Source organism: Clupea harengus, chromosome 10 (genome assembly GCF_900700415.2).
Source record: "Clupea harengus chromosome 10, Ch_v2.0.2, whole genome shotgun sequence".
NCBI classification, from domain to species: Eukaryota; Metazoa; Chordata; class Actinopteri; order Clupeiformes; family Clupeidae; genus Clupea; species Clupea harengus.
This window is the reverse complement of record NC_045161.1, coordinates 6820645-6830766: the sequence shown is the minus strand read 5'-3', so window position 1 is coordinate 6830766 and position 10122 is coordinate 6820645. Positions and strand designations below refer to the sequence as shown.

The following is a 10122-nucleotide window of genomic DNA, read 5'->3' as shown; positions in this document are numbered from 1 at the left end:
TTTAGTTTTGCTGAATTACTGCTCACATTACTATTTTTCAATTGAATTCCATTTTCATATAAAAAATGTCACCCTCATTCATAATTTGCAAACTGTTGCACTTCTTATTCACAGATTACTTTCTTGGGTTTGCTAATAATACATTGTAACATTTCTGATGAGGATCGAACTGTCAAATAAAACGAGGGGCAGACAACCAATAGGATTATTTTTAGTCACATAGTGCGCGTGAATATCTCGAAGGCCCTGTTTATACAAAAAAGGTAACACTGCATTCATATAGTGTAGTTAGGTTGTATTGTGGTTAGTCGTTCCATTATTACTTTACATATAGTGAAATAAACAATGAAGTGCCATACATAGATGTATATGTCTGTCCTCAGAAGAAATATGGCAAATTGCATCCATGTTCAAAACAGACGACGGGTTTCAAGAGGATGTATTAGGTTTAAAAATTCACGTCATCCATGTTGGTAGGACTCAGACTTCTCCAACTAAACTGATATTTGTGAAATATTCAAACGTGCATAAGTAAATTCGCTATATTATCGTCAAAGTATTTGTACCTTGCACCCAGTTGTTTTAATCACATATAATCAATTCATCTCTGTCCACCCCACTTCATAATTTTTTACCTTGTGGGTCCCACCAGCATGATCCCTTCTGGTTTCAAAAATTCTGTTCTGCAATACACCGCTCTATGAGCTCAACAGCACGCGCCGGTTGTTAGGTGGCAGTTGACATTGCCTGTAGCAAAAGGATAGCAGCGTGCTAGCTAACAAGCCTCTGACAGCGACCAGTGTACCCAACGTCCATCAATTGCCGGAAGAGACACGTTCAGTTGTCACGTTTTTCCTCGTATACTTGGTTAATTTAAACGCAAAGATGTTCGAAGAAGCGAGCGAAGTGTTTGAGAACATGTTCAAATCTTCATTTCCTTTGACATTCATTGTATTTTTGCCGGCTGTGCTTATTTTGGTGTCACCGCTTCCAGCCGAAGCAGCACATGAATTTACAGTGTACCGCATGCAGCAGTACGACCTGCAGGGACAACCCTATGGTATGTTACATTTTTAAAAGTGAATGAGAAATTATACAAATGCAGACTTTGAAGATATGTATCTGATTTCTATTTAAATACCTATATGACCGTTAAGTGGGGTAGTTTGCTGTGAATGTTTGCCACAGTATTTTGATAGCTTGCGTTAGCTTAGCTATGCTAGCAAGCTTGCTAGCTTCGTTCTAATTTCGGTCAAGGTTGCTATCTAGCTAACGTCATTGGCCAGATAAGAAGCTAACTAGCTGTGTTACCACTGGCTAATGTGTCCATTAACTAGATAGATTAACTGTCTACATTTAAATGGTCATCCGGAGGCACTCGGACACCTCCAGGTTGCCATTTCAATTTAGGCTGCATGATTTATTTGGTTGTGGCGTAGTGGCAGCTATGACTGTAACCAAAAGCTGGTAATTCACAGTATGCTGGATGTATGCTACCAGGCGAAGTTGGCTAATAACGGAGTAATGTAGCCGATCTTAGCTGGCGGATATATCCAAGTTCTTGAAATGTTTTTTTCGTAGTATGAATGTAACTCCAGCACAACAGTGACTTTTACATTGATGTGTTATACGTCCTCTGTCAGGCACAAGAAATGCGATTTTAAATACCGAGGCTCGCACGGTGGAAGCAGAGCAGCTGAGTCGCCGCTGCGTGCTACTACGGCTAGCAGATTTCTCCTATGAGCAGTACCAGAAAGCTCTTCGACAGTCTGCCGGAGCTGTCGTCATTATTCTGCCAAAAAATATGTCCACCATGCCGCAGGACATTGTGCAGGTACAATATTGTTTGGAATATCCTGCCAGGTTATACACTTATGCAATATAATTATGTTTTAATAGTATTACAAGTACACTATGAAGTCATGTATAATTCAGCATGTAGCATGCATCATGATTGATGTTTATATATATATGATAAAACATTTTCTAAGTTACCATTGACAAGTCTCTGAACACTACCCTCAGTATGTTCACTGGCCTTTAGCATAAGTTTGCTGAATTATTTGTTTTTGTAGTCATAAAGTCCATGCCATTTGTCTTTTCTTTATTTCACCTGACACAACGTGTATGCCCTCTTAACAGCAATTCATGGAGATGGAGCCAGAACTCCTTGCCACAGAGACCATTGTTCCAGTGTACTTTGCACTGGAAGATGATGAACTGCTGTCCATATACAAGCAGACCCAAATCTCATCATCATCACAAGGATCCTCATCAGCAGCTGAGGGTATGGAACAGAATCCCAATGAAAATTCTAAAGATGCATTGCATTGAATAAGAGCATATAGTGTAGCAGCATTTGTCATTCCAGCTATACCTTATTTGACCACATCCTTACTAGGTGTGTTCTTTATTCTAGTGCTGCTGCACACAGCAACTGCCAATGGTTTTCAGATGGTCACCAGCGGTGCACAGAGCAAAGCAGTGAGCGACTGGGCCATCACCAGCCTGGAGGTGAGCAGACTGATTCTAGAGCTCTCTGTCTCAGGGAAGTGGAGTCTGGGTATGTCAAACAGCTTTCCTCTTGCACCCTGAAGTTTGGCATACACCTGCTGCCACTTGCTGTCATTTTGCTGCTCGCCTTTCCAAAATCTTTCAGCCTCCCCATCCAATTCCTTTCCAACTCTACCTTACTGACCCTCTTCCAAAACAGAAGAATTGTGCCCCTCACTGTTTTCTTGTTCAGTTTGCTTGTAATTGCCAGATGTCTATAATGGCAAAATACAAAAAATTGCAAATTTCATAAAAATTGCACCTGTGTATATACATGTATGTGTAGGTGTAGTGTATATAAATGTATATAAGGATCCACATTTAGAAGTAATTTCACTGTACAAGTTTTAATTACACCATGGGTAGGACCATTTTTTAACTACACATTGCATTTACAATAGTAAAATAATAATACTATAGTCAAGACATTTCTATTGACAAATGTGGGACTAGACTGTTCGTGGGACTAGACTGTTCGTCTCCCTTGGTATTTGTGCGTTCAATTATTTTCCAGTGGCTTTGTGGTCTACATAATGGAGCTTTTATCAAGGGACCACCTGAATTAATATGGAGATACTCACCAATGATATATCTCAAATCAACCAGGGGTTCCCACCTCAATTTTTTATTTATTGCCATGGGGAATACACCAGATTGTGTTCTTTATGTGAATTGATATTCCATTTTTGATTTTGGTGCCAGTTCATCCATTTTCATTCTTACAGGCCAGTTAAGTTGCCAGTTGCTAGATGAAATCATGTATGGCCTTGAAACAGCACAATATTTCCCAAAACTACTTCTGTCAAAATGTGTTTTTGTTGGTTTTTCTATTTTGGAGGGACTTTATCTGACACACATCCCTATGAAATATGCCAAACTGACCAGAACCTTGTAGACCAAGAACATATCTCTCACCATAAGCAAAGTAGGCATACAACCACATGTCTATGTAGCTTTATAAAACCCCTAAACTTGCTGTATAAATCCTGTAAAAGTGGCTGTAACTTAATAGATAATTTGAAATGATATGATACTAATATTTGAAATTTGTCTATCATAGTGATCGATCTTCTACCAGTAAAACTTAAATAAATACAAATTTGAGATAGGGAAATAAACAACAACAAAAACAGTTGAATTGACATGGAATAGCCCTAATAGCATTTAGCATGTCATTCAAAAACAGTTTCCAGGTGGTACAGATAAAGGCAGTAGCAGAGATTGTCTGGGTCTCAGGTGTCATTTTAAACCAGTGAATATTCAAAGCAAATTATTAAAAGAAATGTTCACACTGTGTGGAAATAACCTCAGTCACATGACTCTCTCCACATTCTTGGGCTGCTGTATGAGGTGTGTGTGTGTGTGTGTGTGCATGCATCTGTGATCACCACACGCATATAGAACCAAAGCCCTAGTTTGAAAAAGAAGTTGGATAAATAGGCTTAGTGATGCTGGGCAGGGTGGGGGGACGGGGTTCAGCCCACAAAGAGCCCCTCGGTCTGCAGGCTTTTGTTCCAGCTATGGACCTGTCACCTGATCAGTTTAATGGCCTAATCGCCACTAAATCAAACAGTGAAAGACTACAGCAAGAAAGGAAAGCTGCCGGTTCAACAAAAAAAATAAAAAATAAAAAACTTACAGATTGAAAAGGAATTTTCATACCTTTAAGTGTGTCAAGGCCCTTACTGTGAACACTTCTGCGGGTTGCATTTAGTTTACAATGGCTTATCATTAATCGGAACTGTTTGAAAAGATTAAAGATTACATATCCTGGCTGATTATTCTGTATGAACCGACTTGCCATACTGGTTTGGCAGCTGGTCAGACCAGGAGCTCAGTGCGACTGATTTACCACACATTACTACCACACATGATGATACGGTTTTCACAACTTTATAGCTCTATGTTTCACAGAGCATTGGCAAATTGTAAAACACCTGTCTGAATGGTTTTTTTTATTTTTTTTATTTAATCACACTTATGACAGGGGCTACTTTCATCAGGATGTTTTAAAATATTCAGACTATATAATCATATAAATACCACCTATTTTGATACATTACCCTTGCATTAGACAAAGGTGTCTGATCTGCACATTAATGCATCATTAATTTCCATGTCCCATCAGGGAAGACTGACTGGTGTTGGAGGAGAGGACCTGCCAACCATCGTCCTGGTGGCTCACTATGATTCCTTTGGAGTGGCACCGGTAGGCGTTGTTCCTTCCCTCTTTGACTCACTATTTCATAAGGGTGGGAAATGCAGAGCACAGGGGAGGGTTTTCAATGGTAGATGTTAAGTGGTCTGTCTACTAAAGTGAGTTTTTTCCTCTTATTCTTTATGGGTTCTATCGGTCCTTGTAGCGTGAGATTTTTGGTGTAGCTGAAATGGGACTAGCAAAGTGACCTCAACCATCTTAGTGGATTTCTATGTTTGTATGCCTTGCAGCAAATGCCACATCTGTGTGAAAAGCCCAGACTGATATTCCTGGACTTGGCCCCTGTCCTTTCTTATTGCATGGCCCCGGTCCCACTTCGAAAAGCCCTAATCTGATCTGATGTTCCTCCTAACAGTGGCTGTCCTATGGAGCTGACTCTAATGGGAGTGGGGTGTCTGTTCTGCTGGAGTTGGCCCGCCTCTTCTCCAGACTGTACACGTATAAGAGGACACATGCTGGGTATGTGTCTCTCCCAAAGCAGTCAAGACACAGCTTCATTATCTCAGCACATACTGTCTGCCTGGCAGTGGAGAGAAGCTGATGGACTGATATCACAGTGTCAATGGACTGGTTGGCAAGAGGCCAGTTGCACTTGTCCAGTTGGATACCAGAGACAAAGGCAGTTGTGTCACAGCGTGATGAATAGCTCTTTGAGTGACTGCACTCAGCAGTATCTCTTGTTTAGAGCCATCACTAAGATATTGAACAGATGTTGAAGAAGCTAGCACAGACGTCCTGACTAATGGGATTTTTAGTACCTTGGCGAATGTTTAAAATAAAAAATAATTATGAATTTGAAAAGAAAAGTGCCAAGCCAGTGTGTGATCTTTTGAAAGACTGTCAATAAATGTGTCATTAATTCTCTTATATTATGTTTAGGTACAACTTGCTATTCTTTGTATCTGGAGGCGGAAAGTTCAATTACCAAGGAACCAAGCGTTGGCTGGAAGATAATTTGGACCATACAGGTAAAATGATGCAGAATTCACAGCTACATCTTCTACCCAATTATGTAGTCCCAGAGGTATAATTGTAATTGGTCGCAGTGCTATAACAAGATACTTGCTTCGGTCTAAATGACAGTGTTTTTATTGTCCTCTTTGAGGATGCATGCCACCTGAAGTGCTGCCATTTTAGGCAGTGTTGCTTATCCATGGCATGGTGACCTAATTTCCCTTTGCACACCACCCCAGACTCCAGCCTGCTGCAGGACAATGTAGCGTTCGTGTTGTGCTTGGACACTCTGGGCAGCGGGGACAGCCTTCACCTTCACGTGTCCAAACCTCCAAAAGAGGGCAGCCCACAGTACGCCCTGTTGAAAGAGCTGGAGACCGTAAGTCTGACTTCTGACCACTCATGGATCCCAGTACTATATTAAAGCTAATGGATAAGGATAAGACTACATGGGGCGACTGCAAGTCCTTAATGAATAATTGAGTAATACATTGGGCTCTTCTATATGGGACCTCATACTGCATTGTGATTTATTCCATTGTTTTGCCACAGTATCTCCACCACATGCTCTGTGTGAGGTAATTATTTTCTCAGTCCCAAAGATCCCTTTAGCGGTGAACCCCATAGAGCCTCGCAGCTGGAAGTATGAGTAGACTCTAGATGAATAGACGTTCAATAGATTTGGTCTTTGCGCATGACAAACTATATTAAGCGGAGTTAACTGGGTGTGCATCTTCTGGAGAGCCTTGATTCTTCAATCTGTTCCCTCGCTTACCTCTTGGCATAGACCACTGGTGTTCCTGCTTGCATGTCTTACCTCCTCTGTTACCCCCCCGTCCCTCAGGTGGCCTCTAGCCAGTACACCAATATGTCCTTCTCCATGGTCCACAAGAAGATCAACCTGGCCGACGACACTCTGGCCTGGGAGCACGAGCGCTTCGGGATCCGCCGCCTGCCGGCCTTCACGCTGTCGCACCTGGAGAGCCACCGGCACGCCCTGCGTGGCAGCATCATGGACATGCGGTCAGTGTCCCCCTCTCAGAATGGGGCGGGAGAGGTGACAGCTGGGTGGGTGGACGCCGCTCGCACATATGTTCTGTGTTTGTGTCCGACCACACCCTTCACCACCCCCCCCACCACCCTCATGGTACCTCACGTCTCCACCCGACGTCACCCATTAGGGCTGCACGATCTGGTGAAAAACTCACTTTGCAATTGGCGTGGACAATATTGCGCTTTCACAAACAAATGGTATCGTGAGTCTACTTGCTTGAGCAGCACACCGAATATGTGTCAGTCATGTGACTACACACTGAGACTGATTGGTCATCTCTTTGTTATTGGCATAGATAATGAGCACAGAATAGGTCGTCATGTTCTCACACGCACATTTTGTATTTGATTTGATTAATAGCAACCATTTGCAGTAATGTAATCACACACATTGCGATTGTGGTTAGATTGATCGTGCAGCACCTATCTCCCATTATTCCCTGTTCTCCCATCACCTTTGTTCGTCCTTCCTTTTTTGTCATTGAAAACTGATTCTGTACTGTGAGGGGTAACTTGGCACGTGTATTCGCTTGTTTTTATTTTATTTTAGGCCTCACGTGGACTTAAAAAAGCTCAGTCGCAACACAAAACTGATCGCAGAGGCTCTGGCCAGAGTGGTCTACAACCTGACCGAGAAGGTAATGGGCCTGTGAACATCCGTCTGCTCCTCCCCACCAGACACTGGATCTTTGGTTATTGACCACCAGAAGGACCGCCATGTTTTGACTTCCAGCTGCCTTACGCTCTCTGCAAAGCCTGGATGAAAGGAAGCCAGCCCCATACAGTGGAGGCTCTGCAGGGTTGCTGCTGCACACTGGCTGCACATTACGCTGTTTTATGTGGGGGGGGGGGGGGGGTTCTTTGCATGCGTCATAAGTGATCTATCTACTGTGTGTGAGTTTCTGTAGAGTTACCACAACTGTGAAGTAACAACCAGCACCACAGAGTTATTCCCCAAATGTATACTTAACTTTGAAGTCACTGCATAGAAGTGTTTACTCGTTACATTTAGAGACCTTTGATTATATAAGATTGTATAAGATTCAAATCGTTTGGGTGTGGTGTTACATACAGACGCATTGATGTAAATCTCCTTTTGTCAAATGCTAATCTCTTAGGGTGCACCAGGGGACCTCAAGATCTTCACAGAGCAAATGGTGAGTATTAGCTTCTGGACCTTCATGAGAAATAACCTTAAATGAACCCCCCACACCCGGGGTGGCAGCACATGGTGGCATGGTAGAAATCCCAACCTTCCCCCCCGAGACACACACACACACACGCACTCAATCACCCACTTACACTCTCATATCCAGCATAAACTATCGTCTGCATATGTGTGTGCACCTGTTCCTTTCTGCGTCTGTATTTGTGTGCTATGCATACTCCGGCTGCTGTGAGCTTGTGTGTGCATGGCTGACGGCTGTGCTCTTTCAGCAGGTGCAGGAGGAGCAGCTGTCCTCAGTGGTGGACTGGCTGACAGCTCAGCCCCGAGCCGCCCAGTTGGTTGACAAGGACAGCAGCGTAGTCAACACACTGGAGTACTACCTGGGCCGCTATCTCAAGGATGTAAAGCGGCACTACGTCAAAGCAGACAAGAGGTAACGCGTGTGTCCCCGCTCCTGAGGGTGTGTAGTGTAGGGGGTGTGTAGAGGTTTGTCCCAGCACCTGAGTGTGTGTGTGTGTGTGTGTGTGTGTGTGGTGTAGGGGGGCTGTAAAGTGTATGAGGACCTACAGCCTCATAAGATTTGCCCCACAGTCTAATTGGTAACGTGGTGTTCAAGCACATTTTTGAAGCAGGCTTTCTCCCTGTATGCCTCCTTTATAAGTCCCATCATCTCTGGACACATCTATTGGCTACTGGTTTTAAAAGTGGCTCGTTTCTTATTCCCCACAGAGATCCAGAGTTTGTATTTTATGATCAGCTCAAACAGACGATGAATGCATACAGGTGAGACTCTTTTCCTTTTTCATGATGTTTGATCATCACTGTTCTCTGGCGTGTTCTACTATAGTGTTGGTCACTGTGGTTTGATGCTCAACAGGGTAAAGCCAGCCATCTTTGATCTGCTCTTGGCAGTCTGCATTGCTGCTTACCTTGGAGTCATGTATTTTGCAGTGCAGGTAAGATATCAGTCTGGTCCCTTTTAAAACAGAAGTTGGTGATCAGAAGTGTTTTGTGAGGAGGGAAATCGATGAGAACACTCATATACTCCATATGCTCTTGCTGACGTGAAACCCTTTCTCTGTTTTGGCAGAACTTCGTTTTTCTCTACAACATTCTGCGCCGTGTCACTCAACCCAAGGCTACCAAACAGCATTAAGGCTCAGGATCGACTTTCTCTTTTCCACTGAAACAGGAAACCAGACCCACAGTCCTGTTTGTCTCTGAAATGAGCTCTGCAGCTGGTCCAGTGACTTCCTACCCTTGAGCCGCCATGTTTACTTCAACTCACTAATGCCATCAACCACTCCCCTATAACCCCTGCCCCAACTAAAAGTGTTTTTCTTTTGCGGAACAATTTTACCCTAAATTACTCCCTCCTACATGTCAGGAACAGCTTAGGCGTCTTCCTCCTCTCTACTGCCATGTTTGTCTGTTTCTTCCAACACATTGAATTTTGCTCTCTTCTCCCCAACTCCTTTTACTGGCCAAGTTTCAGAGGGTGGTCTTCTCAGGCAGCTAAGATGAGCTTTCACTGTGTAGGAGAACTTACTGGGACCCTAACTACTGAGATGAAATCTCTTTGATAACCTGCCTTTTTGTCTATGCTGTCTTCAAAATGAGATAATGCGTGTGGTTTCTTTCGTTTTTTTTTTTCGTTTCCTGCATTGTTTGTGCCCCAGATCTTTTAAAACTTGACCTTAAAGTGGAATACTCTTCAGCCATTATAGATATTTAACTAAAACATACATTTTGAGGTCATATCCTATACCGGGATATCTTGCTGTGAAAATGACTTTGAAGTGATGGGAGATGATGCCCTGCATATTTTTTAACATTCAGATGCATCTCAAACCAGACCTCACGAGTGATTCTGAAATGTATGCAATGTTCTAATAAGATGTGTATTTTGTATTTGAAAGCAGTGGCAAGAAACTGATTTCCTGCATGCCCATTGTTTCATAAAAATAAATAAACATTCATGTAGTGAAGTTCTTTACTGGTAAAACATTTCATTACAACGGAAATACTGTACGGTACAGGTTGTAGAGATTATCATTTCTGGAAGCTATCCAGGCTTCACTTTGCACTGTAGTTTGATATCACCACCAAACATTTTTACAACAGGGATGAATGATAGAAAAATAAAGGACATCTGTTGAAATAAAAATGAGAACCA

General features: G+C 42.7%; 1 protein-coding gene across 4 annotated transcripts; it reads left to right on the top strand.

Annotated features, from left to right (window-relative positions):
• Positions 1-719: 719 nt before the first annotated feature.
• Positions 720-10113, top strand: ncln (nicalin). Of its 4 annotated transcripts, none has more exons than XM_031575152.2 (15): positions 720-1060; positions 1644-1834; positions 2143-2287; positions 2420-2514; positions 4682-4762; positions 5127-5230; positions 5651-5739; positions 5965-6104; positions 6570-6748; positions 7329-7416; positions 7897-7935; positions 8219-8379; positions 8676-8729; positions 8824-8902; positions 9037-10113. In XM_031575152.2, exons 1-15 carry the CDS (start codon positions 886-888, stop codon positions 9100-9102), a joined length of 1686 nt encoding a protein of 561 aa, XP_031431012.1. In that variant the 5' UTR covers positions 720-885; the 3' UTR covers positions 9103-10113. The 4 variants fall into 4 exon arrangements, with proteins under 4 accessions (XP_031431012.1, XP_012683819.1, XP_012683820.1 ...); XM_012828365.3 differs by having other exon boundaries at positions 6570-6793; XM_012828366.3 differs by having other exon boundaries at positions 723-1060; positions 8216-8379.
• Positions 10114-10122: the final 9 nt, after the last annotated feature.

What these genes read in the sequence shown, in the direction of transcription:
- ncln (XM_012828364.3), top strand. Translation starts at nt 886, where the DNA reads ATGTTCGAAGAAGCGAGCGAAGTGTTTGAGAACATGTTCAAATCTTCA. An exon ending in TCTACAACCTGACCGAGAAG is followed by an intron (nt 7,417 to 7,896) that starts GTAATGGGCCTG and finishes CTAATCTCTTAG; the next exon opens with GGTGCACCAGGGGACCTCAA. An exon ending in TACGTCAAAGCAGACAAGAG is followed by an intron (nt 8,380 to 8,675) that starts GTAACGCGTGTG and finishes TATTCCCCACAG; the next exon opens with AGATCCAGAGTTTGTATTTT.